The sequence below is a fragment of the Salmo salar genome, chromosome 03, assembly GCF_965601325.2.
Source record: "Salmo salar chromosome 03, fSalSal1, whole genome shotgun sequence".
Classification (NCBI taxonomy): Eukaryota; Metazoa; Chordata; class Actinopteri; order Salmoniformes; family Salmonidae; genus Salmo; species Salmo salar.
Window position 1 is genome coordinate 11187501 of NC_138293.1, and position 24243 is coordinate 11211743.

The following is a 24243-nucleotide window of genomic DNA, read 5'->3' on the forward strand; positions in this document are numbered from 1 at the left end:
GTAATGAACAGTAATGTAATAAACTGTAATGCAATGAACCGTAATGCAATGTAATGTAATGTAATGAACCGTAATGTAATGAACCGTAATGTAATGAACTGTAATGTAATGAACTGTAATGTAATTGAACTGTAATGTAATGAACAGTAATGTAATGCACTGTAATATAATGTAATGAACCGCAATGTAATGAACCGCAATGTAATGCACTGTAATGAAATGTAATGCACTGTAATATAATGTAATGAACCGCAATGTAATGAACCATAATGTAATGAACAGTAATGTAATGAACAGTAATGTAATAAACTGTAATGCAATGAACTGTAATGCAATGTAATGTAATGTAATGAACCGTAATGTAATGAACCGTAATGTAATGAACAGTAATGTAATGAACTGTAATGTAATGAACTGTAATGTAATGAACAGTAATGTAATGCACTGTAATATAATGTAATGAACCGCAATGTAATGAACCGCAATGTAATGCACTGTAATGAAATGTAATGCACTGTAATATAATGTAATGAACCGCAATGTAATGAACCGCAATGTAATGCACTGTAATGAAATGTAATGCACTGTAATGTAATGAACAGTAATGTAATAAACTGTAATGTAATGAACTGTAATGTAATGAACAGTAATGTAATAAACTCTAATGTAATGAACTGTAATGAACTGTAATGTAATGAACAGTAATGTAATGAACTGTAATGTAATGAACTGTAATGTAATGAACAGTAATGTAATGAACAGTAATGTAATGAACTGTAATGTAATGAACTGCAATGTAATGAACAGTAATGTAATGAAATGTAATGTAATGAACTGCAATGTAATGAACAGTAATGTAATGAACAGTAATGTAATGAACAGTAATGTAATGAAATGTAATGTAATGAACAGTAATGTAATGAACAGTAATGTAATGAACTGTAATGTAATGAACAGTAATGTAATGAACAGTAATGTAATGAACTGTAATGTAATGAACAGTAATGTAATGAACTGTAATGTAATGAAATGTAATGAACTGTAATGTAATGAACAGTAATGTAATGAACAGTAATGTAATGAACAGTAATGTAATGAACTGTAATGAAATGTAATGAACTGTAATGAAATGTAATGAATTGTAATGTAATGAACTGCAATGTAATGAAATGTAATGTAATGAACAGTAATGTAATGAACAGTAATGTAATGAACAGTAATGTAATGAACTGTAATGTAATGAACAGTAATGTAATGAACAGTAATGTAATGAAATGTAATGTAATGCACAGTAATGTAATGAACCGTAATGTAATGTAATGCACTGTAATGAACTGTAATGTAATGCATGTGAGATATACACACTAATGTGTGTTGTTTTTTGCATTTTGGTCGAAGTGAGTTTGTACTGGTTGGTGAGTTTGTTTGCATTCGTATTTCTATTTATAGATCTATATACTTTAGGTGTGTGTTTGTGTGTGTACTTCTGTGCATTACAGCCTCACCACACATCCCTCCTGGGGGACCACATTCCCGTTCCTCCCCAGTATACAGTCTTTAACAGGATTAGAATGTTTACTCCTGTCAGTTAAGTCTTTAACAGGATTAGAATGTTTACTCCTGTCAGTTAAGTCTTTAACAGGATTAGAATGTTTACTCCTGTCAGTTAAATCTTTAACAGGATTAGAATGTTTAGTCCTGTCAGTTAAGTCTTTAACAGGATTAGAATGTTTACTCCTGTCAGTTAAATCTTTAACAGGATTAGAATGTTTACTCCTGTCAGTTAAGTCTTTAACAGGATTAGAATGTTTACTCCTGTCAGTTAAATCTTTAACAGGATTAGAATGTTTACTCCTGTCAGTTAAGTCTTTAACAGGATTAGAATGTTTACTCCTGTCAGTTAAATCTTTAACAGGATTAGAATGTTTACTCCTGTCAGTTAAGTCTTTAACAGGATTAGAATGTTTACTCCTGTCAGTTAAGTCTTTAACAGGATTAGAATGTTTACTCCTGTCAGTTAAGTCTTTAACAGGATTAGAGATCCTTGGAGATCCTTTTCTCGTTCTCAAGCCTCTCTTGGTAGTGCATAGACATGCATTGGTCACCTACGGCAACAGCTATGACGCTCTCCCCACATCTATCACACACACACGCACACACACACACACCCACCCCCCTCCCTCTCAACCACACGCACACACCCCAACCCCCCTCCCAACCACACACACACACACACACACACACACCCCAACCCCACTCCCAAACACACACCCCACCCCCCCTCCCAACCACACACACACACACCCCAACCCCCCTCCCAACCACACGCCGTGATTGAGCCCCAGAGTAACATATTATCATCCTAAACTTAGTTCAAAATATAAACCTGTTTTACCATGAAGTACATGCACAAATCACAGTACTAGAAAGAAACCATGAACAAGTTAACAATTAGTGCACAATAACAAAACAAGTGTTTTATACAGCTCTACACAAAAAACACGAAATTGGAATATGTATCAATGCAGAATGAATGTAGTAATGTGACAATGAAGGGAAACATGTCTGTGAGAGGCGGTGGGTCTTACTGAGCTGTAGAGGAATCCCTCTCCGTTCATGCCGATGTAGAGGCCGGCCTTCACCCCTTGGATGGCCACCACTCTCAGACCCACAGGAATAAGATTAAACAGGGCTGAGAGAGAGAGTGAGAGAGAGAGAGAGAGAAAGTGAGAGAGAGAAAGTGAGAAAGTGTGTGTGGGTGAGAGAGAGAGAGAGAGAGAGAGAGAGAGAGAGAGAGAGAGAAGAGAGAGAGAGAGAGAGAGAGAGAGAGAGAGAGAGAGAGAGAGAGTAGAGAGAGAGAGATGAGAGAGAGAGAGAGGAGAGAGAGAGAGAGAGAGAGAGAGAGAGAGAGAGAGAGATGAGAGAGAGAGAGAGAGAGAGAGAGAGAGAGAGAGAGAGAGAGAGAGAGAGAGAGAGAGAGAGAGGGGTATTACTCACATGATACCTTTAGACCTCACACTTCCAGTATTTCCCTTTTTCTTGTGAACGATCTGCTGAATTACCCAGGAGATGCCTGCCTGACCTGACTAATGTTGCTGTATAGCACCTCTTAAAGTGGGGCTTTTGAACAGTGTCTGGCATTGCAGTTACTCAGCATGTCCTTTCCTTCTGAGGTGGAATTCCCTCTGAAGTGGGCACTCCTTTTGAAGTGGACATCCCTCTCTCAGGTGAGAGGTCTAGACTTCCTCTAGAGCAGGGTTCCCAAACTGCACATTTTCTGAGCAAAATGTTTTTCTTTTTTTATTATTATTGTTGGGCATAAAAGATTGTAAAAACACCAAGAAATCATCTCCAAGTGATTTTAGTTTTGGAAATCTGTTCCCAGGTATTCCCATGCATAAGAGACACGTGATCATATGAAAGGTTTGAAATTATTATGTTTAAGTCAAATATTATATCTGTTTGGGCTTCTTGCAGTCTACAAAATTATATGTAATTATATTCCGGCCCCCAGACCATCCACTCAAGAAGAAAATCGTCCCTCAGCTGAATCTAGTTGATGACCCCTGCTGTAGAGGTTCATTTCCATGGTGGCTAGGGATACAGAACGACCACAGGGACCCCGTGAAGAAGATTATAAGTGGCGACGGAATCAGATAAAGCTCACAGAGACGAGAGTAGAGGTGCCAACGCACGTCCGTCCGCCCAGCAGATTCAATTTCACTCAATAAATATCGACGTGCCGCTTTCGCCTAGCTACGGTAGAAATCTGCCCCTGAGGATCCCCAGGAAGGTGATACACTGAAATGGCTGTGTTGGTTCTTCCAGCAATACACTCTTGGAACAAGGTGTGAGAGGTTGGCCCATATGAACCCCTTACTTTTCTCTTTTCAATTTTGTAGCTCTTCCTTTCATCCCTCGCTCTGTTGCACTTCTAGATGGATACCTCTGTCACTTTGATGACCAAATGTGTCTCTCCAAGGATTAGTGCATGACTCCCTGAGAAGACAGAATGTTCTGCCACTACATCAGCCGTCAACCACACAGACATACTGTACACTCTTAGAAAAATAGTGTTCCGAAAGTGTCCTTCGGCTGTGCCCATAGGTTAACCTTTTTTGTTTCCAGGTACAACTATTTTGGGTTCCATGTAGCATGTAGAACCCTCTGGTGAAAGGCTTCTACATGGGACTCAAAAGGGTTCTACTTGGAACCAAGAAGGGTTCTTCAAAGGGTTCTTCTATGGGGACAGGCGAAGAACCCTTTAGGTACTAGAGAGCACCTTTTTTTCTAAGAGTGTAGGGTTCAGTCATATCAGAGGCAGTCGCCACAGACAGACCATTGCCTGAGATCAGAGAATTGGTAAGATGTGTCGAATAGAAATCTGCATCGCTATCAAATTATTATTAACTGCCACAGCTCTCAATTCACTTGCTGAAAAACTGTGACTTAACTCATGAGACAGGAGCTGTCCTACACTTGTCTTCGGGAAGAGAAAACCTGACGAATGACTCAATAATCATGGCCTCTATGCGTGCAAATACATGGGCATATGAGTTAACAACCACCCTGTACTCACATGTTTGTAATTGCAACTTTCTCTGACAGTCACCCACTAAAGCTGGCCTAACCTGCCAAATGCTAATGTAAAAAAAATGACCAGAAATCTGCATCCATCAAAAGGGCAGACAAATGTGTCAAAGTGGCTCGAGGAATCCAAATCCTTGGAATGTCAACCATCCTAAGGAGCTGTAATCAGCCAAGGCAAATCCAAACAGGAAGGTAAGCCTGTTTGATGCACTAATACAGTATGGGCTCTGCAGATAATAAAATCCCAGGACGGTTTAGAAAGTTCTGGGCCATGGAAATGGGAAGGGCAGTTCCTATAATCCTGACGGACACAAATCCATTGGGTGAGACTTGGTGAAAGGAAGTGGGGGGGGGGGTATACAATGACAGACTGCAGCTGAGAGAGCCTTCTCTAACAACTGATGCTAAACAAGAGCAATGGCCATGGAGATGCTAGAGCAGGGGAAGAACTAGCACTGTATATGGAGTTGGTCTCTCAAAACCAACGATGTCTTCATGAGCCTCTCATAACCAACGATGTCTTCATGAGCCTCTCATAACCAACGATGTCTTCATGAGCCTCTCATAACCAACGATGTCTTCATGAGCCTCTCATAACCAACGATGTCTTCATGAGCCTCTCAAAACCAACGATGTCTTCATGAGCCTCTCATAACCAACGATGTCTTCATGAGCCTCTCATAACCAACGATGTCTTCATGAGCCTCTCATAACCAACGATGTCTTCATGAGCCTCTCATAACCAACGATGTCTTAATGAGCCTCTCATAACCAATGATGTCTTCATGAGCCTCTCATAACCAACGATGTCTTCATGAGCCTCTCAAAACCAACGATGTCTTCATGAGCCTCTCAAAACCAACGATGTCTTCATGAGCCTCTCATAGCCAACGATGTCTTCATGAGCCTCTCATAACCAACGATGTCTTCATGAGCCTCTCAAAACCAACGATGTCTTCATGAGCCTCTCATAACCAACGATGTCTTCATGAGCCTCTCATAACCAACGATGTCTTCATGAGCCTCTCATAACCAACGATGTCTTCATGAGCCTCTCAAAACCAACGATGTCTTCATGAGCCTCTCATAACCAACGATGTCTTCATGAGCCTCTCATAACCAACAATGTTTTCATGAGCCTCAATTTGTGCAGGTAATTTTAGAGGAGTGATCAACAGACGACGCAATTAAATTACAGAGCGTCGGATTGCTGACTCAATATTGAACACGGTTGTTAATTAATTTAATGGAGGTTACCAGCATTCTCGTGTAATTGTGTTCTAACCTACCAGTCAATCATATTACCAATAAAACGCAGACTCAGAAGTGTAAATGCAGCCGCCTGCACCCTAAACCAGTTTTATCAACCCATCAGCAAATATCATGACATGACATTTAGAAACTAATTTCATTTTGGATAATTACAGTAAACACAATGTTTTGCATTGGTGCATGAATTCCTCCTGTTCTCTGAAATCAAGATTGTCCTTGCCAGAGTCGCCTTCATATCGCTGCCTAGAGAATTAGCGTTGACTATTTATTATTGGAGTGAAATTACAGTAGCCATATAAATGTCATTGAAATATCGGTCTGGTTTCACCACAGCTGGCCCCACCTAGTATGCAGTGAGTATTCTGTTCACTGATCCCAACAATACGACCAAACCGGCTCCTAAAAATAAATGATTCCTTCGCTGCTGCACATGACAGAGGTCAGGAGGTCGAGTAGTTCAAGGGTGAAGGTAATCTATTATTCGAATAATACAGCACACCGATTGATAATATGAGTGGTAATCTATTATTATAATTAAAAAGAAAAAAACTAAGTTTTAAGTGAGAAATAGGTATTGGTCTGAAGTTGAAAAAGAAAGGAAATTAACAGGCAGCTGCGTGTGGCCCCTACCTCCATGGGTTCAGACTCAACGAAGGAGAGGCGATGGGGGTTCCCGACACTCCTGAAGAAGGTTATCCAGTCGGATGACTGGACTAGACGTCGCTCGACATACTAACCCCCGGGACCTGGCAACCCATCATCACGCACATCTGGCAACCTTCATTATGCACACCTGGCAATCTTCATTACGCACACCTGTCAATCTTCATTACGCACACCTGGCAACCTTCATTACTCACACCTGGCAACCTTCATTACGCACACCTGGCAACCTTCATTACACACACCTGGCAACCTTCATTACGCACTCATTCTTCTTGACTTCATGCGTCAACGTTACACCACTACACGCGTTGTGGGGATTAAGAAGTGAGTATAAGCCATGCTGACAAAAAAGTGGGTATATGGCGTATACATGTGTATTACCTCCACTACACCACTGATCTTAACTCCTCCTCCACTAACCGGATTGGTTGAAACAGTGCAGAAGAGAACCTCCCCCGACAGTTTTCTTTTCTTCTCGTCAAGACCAGTATCTAGGGGATCTAGTTTCAGGCGCTTCTTTTACACCTGCTACATTTGGTTAGGTTCTCGGTAGCGACGGACGGCTCATGACGAGAGCCGTGTTGTGTACCTTCAATGAAATTGATTTGCACATTTTCATGGAAATTGGTTTACATTGGCATAGATATGATGATAGGGAGATTTGAATTTAACATTGAGTTTCAACAAATGCCATACTAATACATCACACAGATCAATAGGTGAATGGCAGGCTTTCTCCTTACATTTCTCTACCTCTTAATCTCTCTCACATTCTCTCAACCTCCCCGCTCCCTTCCCCGCTCCCTTCCTCCCTCCCTTCCTCCTTCCCCATCCCTTCCTCCCCCCTCCCTTCCTCCCTCCCTTCCTCCCCCCCTTCCTCCCTCCATCCCCCCCTCCCTCCCTCCCTCCCCCCCTCCCTCCCTCCCTCCCTCCCTCCCTCCCTCCCTCCCTCCCTCCCTCCCTCCATCCCTCCCTTCCTTCCTCCCTCCCTCCCTCCCCCCTCCCTTCCTCCCTCCCTTCCCCCTGCCTTCCTCCCTCCCTTCTACCCTCCCCCCTCCCTTCCTCCCTCCCTTCCTCCCTCCCCCCCTCCATTCCATACATGTCTATTAGTATTTATTGCTCACCAGTTCTCCAGCTCTCTCTTCCTCTATTCATCCCTTCATTTTGTTTCCTTCCCCCAGTGGGAAAAACAGACATCATGGTCACATTATATACAAGTTGTCTAAAGGAAGGGTTTTTAGCAAGCAGAATATGTTTTTATCTGGTTGTTATCTGGATATCTGACCAGATAACAACCAAAAGATGACGTCGTTCCCATGACAATTTGATTTCCTCATGGCAAAAAGTTGTGAAAGAGACCAGTCGGTTGCTGCAATCTGGTTATAAGACAACTTCTAAACCAGAAATGATATCAACAGGACATCATGAGCCAGCCGGGCCAGTTCTTTCTCTCCTTCCCTCTCTCTATCGTCTTCAGTCTCTAAGCATGAGGGGTCTCTCAGAGGGAATTATTTATTAGGTACAAATGGAGTAGGGGGTATTTTTGGTTCTATTTGCTAAATGATTTCCAGTTTACTGCACTCCTCCATCCCCTGATACTATTTTTCCAACAGTCATTTCATACCATGAATTTCATACCATAAAAGTCAAGAGAAATGACTGGTGGAAAGGATCCTTTGGACCAGATGTCTCCTGAGAAAGAAGTTCCTTCGATTGATTTTATTATAAGTCATGAACATCCACAGGGAAAATGCAGTTGCGACAATCACAGGCTTTAGAGCTGTTTAAATCAAAACAATGTGACACTTACATTCACACATGGCATACAAGGGATGTTTTGCTAGGTGCTTCCATTTTATATTAAAATATATACAGCTGAAGTCGGAAGTTTACATACACTTAGGTTGGAGTCATTAAAACTCATTTTTCAACCACTCCACAAATGTCTTGTTAACAAACTATAGTTTTGGCAAGTCGGTTAGGACATCTACTTTGTGCATGACACAAGAAATTTTTCCAACAATTGTTTACAGACAGATTATTTCACTTATAATTCACTATATCACAATTCCAGTGGGTCAGAAGTTTACATACACTAAGTTGACTGTGCCTTTAAACAGCTTGGAAAATTCCAGAAAATGATGTCATGGCTTTAGAAGCTTCTGATAGGCTAATTGACATCATTTGAGTCAATTGGAGGTGTACCTGTGGATGTATTTCAAGGCCTACCTTCAAACTCAGTGCCTCTGCTTGACATCATGGGAAAATCAAAAGAAATCAGCCAAGACCTCAGAAAAAATGGTAGACCTCCACAAGTCTGGTTCACACTTGGGAGCAATTTCCAAACGCCTGAAGGTCCCACGTTCATCTGTACAAACAATAGTACGCAAGTATAAACACCATGGGACCACGCAGTCGTCATACCGTTCAGGAAGGAGACATGTTCTGTCTCCTAGAGATGAACATACTTTGGTGCGAAAAGTGCAAATCAATCCCAGAACAACAGCAAAGAACCTTGTGAAGATGCTGGAGGAAACAGGTACAAAAGTATCTATATCCACAGTAAAACGAGTCCTATATCGACATAACCTGAAAGGCCGCTCAGCAAGGAAGAAGCCACTGCTCAAAAACTGCCATAAAAAAGCCAGACTACGGTTTGCAATTGCACATGGGGACAAAGATCGTACTTTTTGGAGAAATGTCCTCTGGTCTGATGAAACAAAAATAGAACTGTTTGGCCATAATGACCATCGTTATGTTAGGAGGAAAAAGAACACCATCCCAACCGTAAAGCATGTGGGTGGCAGCATCATGTTGTGGGGGTGCTTTGCTGCAGGAGGGACTGGTGCACTTCTCAAAATAGATGGCTTCATGAGGGAGGAAAATGATGTGGATATATTGAAGCAACATCTCAAGACATCAGTCAGGAAGTTAAAGCTTAGTCGCAAATGGGTCTTCTAAATGGACATTGACCCCAAGCATACTTCCAAAGTTGTGGCAAAATGGATTAAGGACAACAAAGTCAAGGTATTGGAGTGGCCATTTACATTTTAGCAGACGCTCTTATCCAGAGCGACTTACAATAGTAAATGCATACATTTCAATTAATTTCATACATTTTTTTTCTTCCCCGTACTGGCCCCCCGTGGGAATCGAACCCACAACCCTGGCGTTGCAAACACCATTGCAAACACCATGCTCTACCAACTGAGCCACAGGGGAGGCCATCACAAAGGCATGACCTCAATCCCATAGAACATTTGTGGTCAGAACTGAAAAAGCGTGTGTGAGCAAGGAGGCCTACAAACCTGACTCTGGGCCGAAATTCACCCAACCTATTGTGGGAAGCTTGTGGAAGGCTACCAGAAAGAAACGTTTGAACGTTTGAAAAGTTAAACAATTTAAAGGCAACGCTACCAAATACTAATTGAGTGTATGTAAACTTCTGACCCACTGTGAATGTGCTGAAAGAAATAAAAGCTGAAATAAATCATTCTCTCTACTATTCTGACATTTCACATTCTTAAAATAAACTGGTGATCTAAACTGACCTAAGACAGGGAATTTTTACTAGGATTAAATGTCAGGAATTGTGAAAAACTGAGTTTAAATGTATTTGTCTAAGGTGTATGTAAACTTCCGACTTCAACTGTATATTTCAGTGTTCTCAGTTGGACATGCAAATTTGAATGCAAATAGCTATTTTTCTCAATACAATTTACTATGGAATTGACCCCTAGGATGTTTAGTTGTCATTATTACACTGATATTACAACTGATTAAGGAAATCAGTCTTCAGATATCTATGAGGTGATTTACTACTAGTTTGGAGGTGTTTTAGCACGCCTAACACTGTCTTACAGGCACAGAACAATATGTGTGAATTGACTCATCTCCAAGACATTGTTTAAAAGTTCAAACCAATTGATTGTTTGAGGCTGCTCTATTTTACATAGGTATAGATCTTGGCAGTAGATGCTGGCACTAAACTAGAACAATACTTCACACATATTTTGTTTCACTGTAAATCAGTGGCGGTCGGTGCTGTTTAAGATGATGGAGGGCGATTCTTTTTTTCCCATGAACATGGCCTTATTTCTATTACAGCATATTGGATGAATGTCATTCATATTCCATTTACCCAGCTCAATGTAACATCGATGTCACACCAGCCTTCGCTTTGGCTCTCCCTCCAGTCCAGCTCAGGTGTTCGGTGTCGCTGACCTTCTAGCTGCTGCCGAACCTACTGCTGGCAAACGCCCTTCACTCATCAACCACGGACTTGTCTCGTCATCATTACACACACCTGGTTCCAATCCCCACTCTATCACTGTATATATACTCCCTCTGTCATTTGTCTTTGTCGGTCATTGTAAATGTTACTTGTTCTCCTGACAGGAATCTCTTCTACTATTTCCTGAATATCTTATATTTTGCACTTTCTGCCTTTTTGTTTATAAAGATATATTTTGAGCACAACAGCGTTTGAGTCATCGTCCCGCTTTGATTTATGGTGCTTAAATCAATTCACTAGTTCTAAACCTGTTGCTGCCTCCTGCCTACTCCTCTCTACACCAGTGACAATCGATAAGTGTAGGTTACTGCATTATGCTCACATTTTTCCTATACCCAATGATCATGAGGTTTCTACAACCTATCCTATGAATAAAAGTTTACAACGTACAGGTTGAGAAATGTGAATAGTTAAGGTGGCAGACAGTGACAGATTCAACACCGCCTCGCATCTAGCTGATCTAGGGTGTAATCATTAGTCCAACAGTTGCAAACGTGAGTTTCTATTGGACAAATTCAGGTATGTGTATCCCGGTTTCGCTCAGTTTGCTTCTGTGTTTAAGAAACGTTTTTCAACAGAATCGCGGACTGAATAATACCTTTGATCACACACAAACAGTTCACTTTAATAACAGCCAAATACAAACAGCATGATCACTTTGCCTGTTGTATAATTCCTTCTCACATTGACGCACTCTCCTCCTTTCACCTTTTCCCTTTGCTTGTGGACAGTGCACAACACATCAGCTGTCTGTGACCAGGCGAAAAAACCTTTCCAAAGCCAAACCTTCATATCATAACCGCTAACCGCAACACACAGCCTACATTGTTGTCACCATACTAGCCTGTTGGGGCTAGGGGGCAGTATTTTCACGGCTGGATAAAAAAACGTACCCGATTTAATCTGGTTACTAATCCTACCCAGTAACTAGAATATGCATATACTTATTATATATGGATAGAAAACACCCTAAAGTTTCTAAAACTGTTTGAATGGTGTCTGTGAGTATAACAGAACTCATTTGGCAGGCAAAACCCTGAGACATTTTCTGACAGGAAGTGGATACCTGATGTGTTGAATTACCTTTAAGCCTATGCCATTGAAACACACAGGGGTTGATTAATGTTTTGGCACTTCCTATTGCTTCCACTAGATGTCACCAGCCTTTACAAAGTGTTTTGAGTCTTTTACTGTGAGATCTGACCGAACAAGAGCCATGGAACGGTGATGGCCGATTAGACTCTGGCGCGCGAGTTCATGTTGGGTACCCTCGTTCCAATACGTTATAAAAGAGAATGCATTCGTCCACCTTGAATATTATTCATGTTCTGGTTAAAAAAGGACCTAATGATTTATGCTATACAACGTTTGACATGTTTGAACGAACGTAAATATATTTTTTCCCCTCGTTCATGAAGTGAAGTCCGGCGGGCTTAGATCATGTGCTAACAAGACGGAGATTTTTGGACATAAATGATGAGCTTTTTTGAACAAAACTACATTCGTTATGGACCTGTGATACCTGGAAGTGACATCTGATGAAGAGAATCAAAGGTAATGGATTATTTACATAGTATTTTCGATTTTAGATCTCCCCAACATGGCGGCTAGTCTGTATCGCAACGCGTATTTTTCTGGGCGCAGTGCTCAGATTATTGCAAAGTGTGATTTCCCAGTAAGGTTATTTTTAAATCTGGCAAGTTGATTGCGTTCAAGAGATGTAAATCTATAATTCTTTAAATGACAATATAATATTTTACCAATGTTTTCTAATTTTAATTATTTAATTTGTGGTGCTGACTTGACTGCCGGTTATTGGAGGGAAACGATTTCCTCAACATCAATGCCATAGTAAAACGCTGTTTTTGGATATAAATATGAACTTGATAGAACTAAAAATGCATGCATTGTCTAACATAATGTCCTAGGAGTGTCATCTGATGGAGATTGTAAAAGGTTAGTGCATCATTTTAGCTGGTTTTATGGTTTTGGTGACCCTGTCTTTGAATTGACAAAACATTACACACAGCTATTGTCAATGTACTCTCCTAACATAATCTAACTTTATGCTTTCGCCGTAAAACCTTTTTGAAATCGGACAACGTGGTTAGATTAAGGAGATGTTTATCTTTCAAAGGGTGTAAGATAGTTGTATGTTTGAAAAATTTGAATTTTGACATTTATTTGGTTTCAAATTTGCCGCTCTTGAAATGCACCTGCTGTTGATGGAGTGCACCACGGGGGGGACGCTAGCGTCCCACCTAGCCCATAGAGGCTAGCTAACATCATAGGATGCTTTTGTAAATTCACTCTGGCTATCTACTCCGATTTCAGAGCACTCTCGTCTGAGTGTGCCAGAGCGCAGAATAACTGATACATTTACGAACGCTCAACACCCGTTGAATATGACCGGTGTCGTTTAACGGCGGCAAAAAAACGGAATTCAATTGTTGCCAGCAGCACAGTCACCAACGCTCTAGAAAACATCAAAACAGCCTAACCAGCTCTTCTAGGGCGAGGAAAATGTTTAGCAGTTACACCGGCGGGCCACAGTGGCAATACATTTATAAAACCAAAAGCTTACCTTGACGTGGAAGAGTTCCAGTGTTGGATAGCCATAGCCAGCTAGCTAACATAGCATCCCTCTCTGTTTGAGCCGGGTGTTTGAGTAGGCTAAACTAGCTAGTTGAATTCGCTAGCTAAGTACATGAAAAGAAAATACAACGAAATATAGCTAGCTCTCTCTCTCTCTCTCTTTCTCTCGTGCTTCTCCTTCATTTTTGAAGAAATACATTTGTTCAAAACTGTTCAACTACTGTCTCTCTATCTTTGAGTCAGCTACTCGCCACATTTTATGCACTGTGCTAGCTAGCTGTAGCTTATGCTTTCAGTACTAGATTCATTCTCTGATCCTTTGATTGGGTGGACAACATGTCAGTTCATGCTGCAAGAGCTCAGATAGGTTGGAAGACACCCTCCAGAAGTTGTCATAATTACTGTATAAGTCTATGGAATGGGGTGAGAACCACGAGCCTCCTAGGTTTTGTATTGAAGTCAATGTACCCAGAGGATGGAAGCTAGCTGTCCTCCGGCTACACCATGGTGCTACCCTACAGAGTACTGTTGAGGCTACTGTAGACCTTCATTGCAAAACAGTGTGTTATAATCAATTATTTGGTGATGTGAATATATTTACTATAGTTGTATCTGAATATTTCACCATTTTTATTTTCCTGAAATTCACTGAGGAGGATGGTCCTCCCCTCATATCATGCAATACCATAAATTATGGGATGTTAAATGGGGTAGGGTGAGTATCCCAGTTCAGAGTATTTATAAGTGCATCCTTCCACCCTTCCTTGAAGCAATCACTGATCAGAAAAGACTGGACAGGTGAAAGCCATGTGGTGGAACCTTTGCGTTTACCTGTCGAATCACGTTTAACCAATGATTACATCAAGAAACAAAAAAAGGAAGGGCACACTTTTAAGGAATTTTATTGGGGCCAGTAACTCTTGGTAACCATGGGGCATGCTGGGAGTCGTAGTGCCGAGCCAATTACTCACTGTAGTCGCTGTTCTCGTCCTTGCTGCCATCGATAGAGCCATCCGGCTGCATCTGCAGGTAGAAGCCCTGCTGGCTGAACAGTCGCGTCACGATGCCCTTCAGCTGCGGCTCTGAAATAAAGGACAGACCCCACCACGCCCCACCCCCCAGGGGCACGTCAGACCACACCCCTACTGCTGCTCACATTAACAAACTAGTAAACATATGTTGAGGATGGGTTACCAGGTTGGTGTCAGGGTCAGGGGTCAGAATAGACTTGGTCTAGTACAAGAAAATTCAAAGGAATCCATAGGTGGCCTTGTAGTCTTGTAACACGATAGTAACCTATGCTTTTTTTTAACTGTTATCTTGTTGAACATTGCCAACTTGCTAGCTAAGGTATCTCCTAACCTCTACGTGGCAAACTGATCCTTGAATCCTGATGTACCTGTAACCATTGGAGATACAGTATCTACTGCCCTGTTGTACACTGGTGATGTTAACAGGTGGTCCTTGAAGGTGATGATGTAATCTGGAATTAATATATTAGGGCAGCTGACCTACGTTTGGGGTTTTGGTGTTTGCGATTTGCCTGATCTTGGCTACATCTTTACTATTTTCATCAGGAGAGTGACTTGTGAATTCACTCAGATTTTTCCACTATTCACCAAGAGACGAATCCTAACTTTTTATGCACTTAACTTGAACTTTTTCGTAAATCATGCACTGACGTCAATGAGATAAAAACAAAAATCACAAGTTAGTATTCAGCCCTAACTAACTGTTTGCAGTCTAGATGGGACTGGAGATTTCGGTGAACCAGTACTTCACAATGTGGGTTTGAATAACAAAATATCTACAATGTTTATTATGCCGTTAAGGGCTTCAACTCTACAAGTGATCCCCAATCAAAGGCTATGGTAATATCATGAGGTTAGTCACCCCATCTATAAAGAACGCTGAGTATTATATCCTGATGCCTAGTCACCTTACCCCTTCGCCCTACCTCTATCACTCCAGTATCCCTGCACATTGTCAACATGCTACTGGAACTGACAATGCATATAGTATGCTTACTTACTTTATCATGTTCTTCTTATTTTTCTATCTCATGTGTTTTTGTTCTACCTTGTTATTTTTAGTATTACATTCTGATTGATTTCTGCATTGTTGGGTTTAGATCTTGAAAGAAAGGCATTTCACTGTACTTGTACACGTGACATTTAAAACGTTAAACTTGAAACTTGAGTTGCCGTCCAACTTTGTGGAGCTTGTGACATTTGGTGCTGGGCTTGTGAAGGAGCAGGTGGATCATGAGGTTTAGCCCAAGGTTATGGGAGTCTTTCGCCGACTGCAAGAAGAAAAAAAACGTGTGAAAAAGTATGTTTATCGTTGAGAAAGGGTGGGGGTGCTAGAAGATCACTTTAGGAGAAACAATCATCTGCAAATTCTCCAGCCTGGTCTCATAGACTAGACGTAACATAGTAAATGTAAATCTGGGACACTTAAATGAGTATGATATGTTACATTTGGTATGGTTACATAAGATAGGATGGTTGGTCGGGTGTATAATGTGATCGTCTAGCAACCCAAAGGTTGCGAGTTCGAATCTCATCATATATATATATCAACTACTTTTCAACTACTTACTACTTTTTAGCTACTTTGTAACTACTTAGCATGTCAGCTAACCCTTCCCCTAACCATAACCCTTTAACCTAACTCCTAAACTTAACCCTAACCCCTAGCCTAGCTAACGTTAGCCACCTAGCTAGAATTTGTACTATATCATACGTTTTGCAAATTCGTAACATAATGTTTTGCAAATTCAGAACTTATTTTACATTTTGAAAATTCGTAACAGATTGTACGTTTTTGCAAATTGGTAACATAGAATATGAATTGTAATTCGTAACATATCATACGAAATGGGTGATGGACATCCACAAATGAATACTTACCATACGAAACGTAACATATCATACTAAATGGTGTGTCTTGTTTTTGCATACAGAATAATACGGAATTCTCTGAGACCAGGTTGAACTCTCAGTGATGGTTAATGTGTAGTTCTTTTGATTGTGTGTGGATAGTTTAGCTTCTATAGAGCTTATCAACAGGGGCACTTAGCAGTGAAAATAAAGCATTCTGAGTAAGAGATCTTGCATTTGGTATTTTTGGTCCTTCATTATTTGGGATTTATGAAAGCAAATGTGTTAGATTTGGATTGAACAGTAGAGGCTCGAAAGGACTACCTCTATTGTGGTAGTGATGCTGCTTACAGAGTCATGCGTTTGCGAAGGTTCAGTTTGAAGCTAAGGCAGTTGTGATCCAACTTTATAATCCACTGGATCAACCATCGTACAACCAGGCTGTTATTTTCTAATCTATGGTAGTTCAAAATAACCTTCATCAAACTGAGACCGAACGGAAAGTCACAATCTGTAAATAATAATCCTGAACTTTGTTTGAGATAAACAAACTAAATTGTCCTTGGATACAAGTTCATTATTCAATTGAATTTTCTTGGCCTTTAAATTAAACAAACCCTGTATTGATTCGAGTCCAGATCTCTCTAGAGGTGAAGTTTGAACATGTGGACGGGTTCAAAGAGGGCTGATGGAGTAGCATCTGACCTCAGAACAGAATCAGAATCATCGCCAGTGTCCACAGTGGAATCCCCAGTGGACTCCAGGGCTGGTCCTGGAGCAGATATGTGGCATTTGATCCGTACTGTCGTTGAGCCCATGGTCGGCTTGCAAGCTGACCTCGCATCAGTGGAGGTTAATGTCAGATCAACCGTACTTCCTTCTGTCCATCAATCCACAACTCATCGGCGGCAGAGCCGTCAATCTCTGGGACAGGCCCGCCATAATCCACCAAGAGTAGGGAAAGTGGTGTGGAGGCTAGGGAGGAGGTAGGGCAGCTAGAGTGGTGTGGGGGGTAGGGCAGGGAGAGTGGTGTGGGGGGAGGGCAGGGAGCGTGGTATGGGGGGGCATGGGGAGTGGTGTGGGGGATAGGGGGTAGGGGGAGCGTGGTGTGGGGCGTCTATGGAGAGTGGTGTGGGGGATAGGGGGAGAGAGATAGTAGTGTGGGTGGTAGGGGGAGAGTGGTGTGGAGGATGGGGGGCAGGGAGAGTGGTGTGGGGGAGGGGGAGAGTGGTGTGGGGGAGGGGAGGGGGAGAGTGGTGTGGAGGATGGGGGGCAGGGAGAGTGGTGTGGGTGGTAGGGGGAGAGTGGTGTGGGGGGGTGTAATGGTGTGGTGGGTAGCAGGGTGGGACCTCACTAAATCACATGTGATAACTGCACTACTATGAATAAAGGCTTGAACATGGGCTTAGTGATCACTGACAGTAGAGCAAATCTGCTCCATTTAGAGGGGCGGGAAACACAATGGACGTGCTTGTGTTGTGTTGTGTGTGGCAGTGGATATGATATCAGTGGAGGCTGCCGAGAGGAGGACGGCTCGTAATAATGTCTGGAACGGAGCAAATGGAATGGCATATTTGATACCATTCCACCAGTTCTGCTCCAGACATTACCACGAGCCCGTCCTCTCCAATTAAGGTGCCACCAACCTCCGTTGCTGTGTGTCTGGGTGCGTTTGCGTGCAAATGAAGTATGCAGGTATGTGTGTGAGGAGACAAAAATAGAGGGAGAGGGCGTGTTTAAGTATGAGTTTGAGGGAGAGGGCGTATTTAAGTATGAGTTTGAGGGAGAGGGCGTGTTTAAGTATCAGTTTGAGGGAGAGGGCGTGTTTAAGTATGAGTTTGAGGGAGAGGGCGTGTTTAAGTATGAGTTTGAGGGAGAGGGCGTGTTAAAGTATGAGTTTGAGGGAGAGGGCGTGTTTAAGTATGAGTTTGAGGGCGTGTTTAAGTATGAGTGTGAGGGAGAGGGTGTGTTTAAGTATGAGTTTTAGAGAGAGGGCGTGTTTAAGTATGAGTTTTAGGGAGAGGGCGTGTTTAAGTATGAGTTTTAGGGAGAGGGCGTGTTTAAGTATGAGTTTGAGGGAGACGTGTGGACAGTGAAAGAACAAATTGCCTGTGTTTGTGCTCGGGATATGTCTACCATGGGAGGACGTGCCTGTGTTTGTGCTCGGGATATGTCTACCATGGGAGGACGTGCCTGTGTTTGTGCTCGGGATATGTCTACCATGGGAGGACGTGCCTGTGTTTGTGCTCGGGATATGTCTACCATGGGAGGACATGCCTGTGTTTGTCCTCGGGATATGTCTACCATGGGAGGACGTGCCTGTGTTTGTCCTCGGGATATGTCTACCATGGGAGGACGTGCCTGTGTTTGTCCTCGGGATATGTCTACCATGGGAGGACATGCCTGTGTTTGTCCTCGGGATATGTCTACCATGGGAGGACATGCCTGTGTTTGTCCTCGGGATATGTCTACCATGGGAGGACGTGCCTGTGTTTGTGCTCGGGATATGTCTACCATGGGAGGACGTGCCTGTGTTTGTGCTCGGGATATGTCTACCATGGGAGGACATGCCTGTGTTTGTCCTCGGGATATGTCTACCATGGGAGGACGTGCCTGTGTTTGTGCTCGGGATATGTCTACCATGGGAGGACGTGCCTGTGTTTGTCCTCGGGATATGTCTACCATGGGAGGACGTGCCTGTGTTTGTGCTCGGGATATGTCTACCATGGGAGGACATGCCTCTGTTTGTGCTCAGGATATGTCCACCATGGGAGGACGTGCCTGTGTGTATTTAGAATTGCACAACCTTAAGAGTGACAATGTACAGACATAAACAGGGACAGTTGGGCATGTTGACAAATGGCGTTATGACCATGAAATGATGAATGATCACCTCAATCGCTATAGTCGACACTTTAGACTGGGAGAAACACAGCTCATCAATACACATGGATAAACAGACCTCCACCCAGTCACACAACAATAAGGAATAGACAGAGTGAAAACTGATCAGACAGACAAACTGAAAGACGGAGACATAAAAAGCAAAGGAGAAGAGGGAGAGAGTAGCCAAAGAAGAAGAGACTACTGCAAGAGAGCTTAAAATACGAAATCAGGAAAAATAGAAAAAGGAGAAATCCAAATTGAAAGCAGTGTCAAAACAATTATCAGAGGAGTCACTGGCATCAGACAGGTGCTGCAAGCCACTACTACCACCCACTATTACCACCCACTATTACCACCCACCATTACCACCCACTATTACCACCCACTACCACCACCCACTATTACCACCCACTATTACCACCCACTATCACCACCCACTATTACCACCCACTATCACCACCCACTATTACCACCCACTATTACCACCCACTACCACCACCCACTATTACCACCCACTATTACCACCCACTATCACCACCCACTATTACCACCCACTATCACCACCCACTATTACCACCCACTATCACCACCCACTATCACCACCCACTATTACCACCCACTATTACCACCCACTATCACCACCCACTATTACCACCCACTATTACCACCCACTACCACCACCCACTATTACCACCCACTATTACCACCCACTACCACCACCCACTATTACCACCCACTATTACCACCACCCACTATTACCACCCACTACCACCACCCACTATTACCACCCACTACCACCACCCACTATTACCACCACCCACTATTACCACCCACTACCACCACCCACTATTACCACCCACTATTACTACCCACTATCACCACCCACTACCACTACCACCACCCCCACCCACTACGCACTATCACCACCCGTACCCACTACAACCCGTACCCCGCACCACCCACTATCACCACCCGTACCCACTACAACCCCCACCCCTCACCACCCGTACCCCTCACAACCCACTACCACCCCCGTACCCCTCACCACCCCCTACTACCACCCGTACCCCTCACCACCCACTACCACCACCCCCAATCCTCACCACCCACTACAACCCCCACCCCTCACCACCTACTATCACCCCCAATCCCCACCACCCACTACCACCCCCATCCCTCACCACCCACCCTTCAATCCTACACCCCACCATCCAACCCTCCACCCCCACCCACCCACTACCACCCCAACCCTCCATCCCACCCACCCCAACCCTCACCACCCACTACCACCCCAACCCTCCACCCCCACTCACTACCACCACCCAGCCCCACCCAGCCCCACCCTCCCCCCACCCCCTGCCTCTCACCTCCCCCACCCTCCCTTCATAGCAAAAGGGGTATCGACATGGGCGCGAGATGATGCGGGGGGTGGAGACGGAAAAAAACACAGCACACACGGATGGAGGCTGAGCTACTGACCTAGCCTGCCGCCCTTACGGGACACCTGTGGAGGTTTGGAGGATGCATCTTATGAGGGAGATAGAAGGAAAAACAACATTCTTTTAACAGACAAATTCCTCCAGCAAAGGCTGCTTATCAAAATGTTCTAACCATTACAGCAGTATGATGATATGACGTCTGTCTGTCTGTCTGTGATTGTGTTCTATCTGACTGTCTGTGGTTTTGTTGTCTGTCTGTCTGTCTGTGGTTTTGTTCTGTCTATCTGTCTGTCTGTGGATCTGGTCATTCTGCCTGTCTGTCTGTGGTTTTGGTCTGTCTGTCTGTCTGTCTGTCTGTCTGTCTGTCTGCCTGCCTGTCTGTCTGTCTGTCTGTCTGTCTGTCTGTGGATCTGGTCATTCTGCCTGTCTGTCTGTATCTCTGTCTGTGATTCTGGTATGTCTATCTGACTGTCTGTGGTTTTGGTCTGTCTGTCTGTGGTTTTGGTCTGTCTATCTGTCTGTCTGTGGTGACAGTGCACCTCCCGTTCATCACATGACAGCCTTTGGCTGGATAAGGAGGGGAGTGATTGGCCAGTTCCTCTTTATCTGTGCACCAGGAGAAGGGGAAGAATGATAGCTTAGCATAGTAGCCCCGGAGTCTGTGTCCATCAATATGGCTAGTAGCGTCTTAATCACTATAGCTACCTCCCTACACTGCAGTAATCCTCCCCTCTGCAATAAACATTTACCATTAAACATTACTCTAAAAACAGCCTCTGTGCACTGCGGTGCAACTTATCTCCACTAAGTCTCAATCTCCATTAATTATTGAATTATTTATGGTAGTATTCATTTCAACATGGCAGGGGAGATATAACAAATTAATGTCAATTAGCAATCTTAAATATATGTGAATATATGTAGGTTATAGCCAATATCAGCCCTGCCTTCTAATAGAAATGCACAGCCTATAGGATAGAATAGCAATAACGGTGCTAAGATAATCGGTCATTATGATCACGGCAATATAACATTAATATCGGTAACGTCACAACATGTACATACTTTTACATTGAGGCTGATACGGTAGGATATGGGTAAACTGTGCAGTGGTTCTCGACAGACAACACGTGAGCTATGGAACAGGTGGATTTTTCGCATTGCATTCTCAGGCACCGCGGATAAATCTCCCTCCAGCCTTTAAGATAAGGCATTTGACTGCATTAGCTCAGCTCGGTCGAGGGGCGGGGAAACCGTTTCACACAAAACTACAGCACTGACCTACCTGGTCGCCGCCGAGCGGCTGGTCTTTTCTTGCCGCTGCAGAAACGGACTTTGCTGAAGACCCCCAAGAAATGGCGCTCGCAAATGGAACGAGGATCTTTGCTGGGGCTGGGACGGCGTTTAGTAGTGGAGACGCGGTCGCTGTTTGACTCCCTCGCCTGGCGTTTCTGACGGATCAAGGAGCTGGCGATTGCGGCCATCTCCCTCGCGGGCGAGCCGAACCGAGCCAAGAGTCGTTGGACAGAGATCGAGTGGTTGTGTGGTAGTTTGGAGCAAAAAGAACCGTGAAATTAAATTTAAAAAAATACGATCCACGCGGATTTAGCAAAATGTCATTCTGACCCCTTAGAAAATACACAAATTCCTTGCAGGGGAAGTATAAAATGCCACCAGGCATAAGCCTGGCCAAAACAATCTAGGCTATTCAAAAAATGTGCAACTGTGGTAAATAAGTTTGTGTATTATCGGAGCGTGCGTGCGCAAAATTGAGTCTCAGGTATTCCAGGTCTGACAAGCACGACTGTCCCCCTCGGTATAATCCTCATTTGCACGGAAAGTCCGTGAGTGTCAAAATATCCAGCACCATAATGCATTCGAGACACCTTAAACTTCACTGTAAACTATTTCATCAACAGCTGGGTGAATGCAACGTTTCATAACTTTTCAATGTATTAAGCCGAAGACAAAACCGAATCGAGAGGGGACAAAGGGTAGGCGGCGGCCCATTTGGATGCCCCACTCACTCTCCGGGACTACGGGCATCTGTGCCATCTGTACCAGCCCTTCTACCAGCAGACCCTCCGAGCACGGTCGGGGAAAGATAATGCAGCAGCAACAGGGATTTGGCTTTACAATGAGAGAAAAACATATGCGTTTTGTTATTATTGTTCGTATGCAGACTATAAAAATCTTCCAAAATACCGGTTTCCTTACATACAACACGATTGGTGTAATGGATTATTTCCTTCCGTATGGATGGTTGGCAGGTGCTCTCCTCTCGCCGACGGGCATGAGTGAATGGGCTCACCGTTCTCTCTCTACGCAATCACACGTGATTGAGGTTTGGATGAAGAATTCTCCGGGGCACAGAGAAAAAGAGAGAGAGAATTGAGAGTGGCAGGAGGGAGATGAACGAGATAGAGAGAGAGAGTGTGAGAGAGTACGTGCATGGTGCGTGTATAAGAGAACAACAACAAACGAGAGAGAGAGAGAGAGAGAGAGAGAGAGAGAGAGAGAGAGAGAGCGCGATAGAGTGAGTGCGCATCTCCAAAATAACCGTGTGCTGTGTTTGTCCCCACGCGCATTCAATCCAAACGAATTTCCGACGGACCTCGGTACCGTGTTCATTATTAGGACAATGGGGCTGAAGTCTTTCTTTAATTTGAAATGTAGCAGTGAACATATAATATAATGTAGGGCTAGAGAGACAATTTGGACCCCTACTATCTATCTCCATTATAAACCATTCTAATTCCAGTGTTTTATGAATTCATTTCTTATACAGTTGTTTTATATTGTTAAAAAAAATATATATATATATATATATTGCAATATTCAAGTAAATACCTATTTAGGCGCCTTACATTAGCTTGAAGTGTCAATGGACACCTGATGGCTAAAGGTTATATGCAAAATGTGTTAATTCCCCCTAGAAGAATCCTAGTGCACAGCGCAGATAACGGTTGAAAATAAGCACATATTGACAAGGCAGAGACAACACAACAGACAGACCAGACAGAACACACATGGACCATGCATTATTACAGTATCATTACACTGCAATGTTGTCGTGACTTCATAACAAGTATTATATCATGTCTGATGACTTCATAACAAGTATTATATCATGTCTGATGACTTTATAACAAGTATTATATCATGTCTGATGACTTCATAACAAGTATTATATAATTTCTGATGACTTCATAACAAGTATTATATCATGTCTGATGACTTCATAACAAGTATTATATCATATCTGATGACTTCATAACAAGTGTTATATCATGTCTGATGACTTCATAACAAGTATTATATCAAGTCTGATGACTTCATAACAAGTGTTATATCATGTCTGATGACTTTATAACAAGTGTTATATCATGTCTGATGACTTTATAACAAGTGTTATATCATGTCTGATGACTTTATAACAAGTGTTATATCATGTCTGATGACTTTATAACAAGTGTTATATCAAGTCTGATGACTTCATAACAAGTGTTATATCATGTCTGATGACTTCATAACAAGTGTTATATCATGTCTGATGACTTTATAACAAGTGTTATATCATGTCTGATGACTTTATAACAAGTGTTATATCAAGTCTGAT

The 24243-nt window shown here is 42.9% G+C and overlaps 1 protein-coding gene across 1 annotated transcript in view; it reads right to left on the reverse strand.

Moving 5' to 3' along the window:
• LOC106598267 (fibroblast growth factor 12) overlaps nt 1-23387 on the reverse strand; it is a 41960-nt gene extending 18573 nt beyond the window's left edge. The window contains exons 1-3 of the mRNA XM_082973259.1: nt 21910-23387; nt 14389-14499; nt 2589-2692 (exon numbers count right to left, since the gene is read on the reverse strand). Coding sequence (XP_082829385.1) covers nt 2589-2692; nt 14389-14499; nt 21910-22108 — 414 coding nt within the window. The 5' untranslated portion in view covers nt 22109-23387. The remainder of the gene's footprint in view (nt 1-2588; nt 2693-14388; nt 14500-21909) is intronic.
• Between the last annotated feature and the right edge of the window lie 856 nt (nt 23388-24243).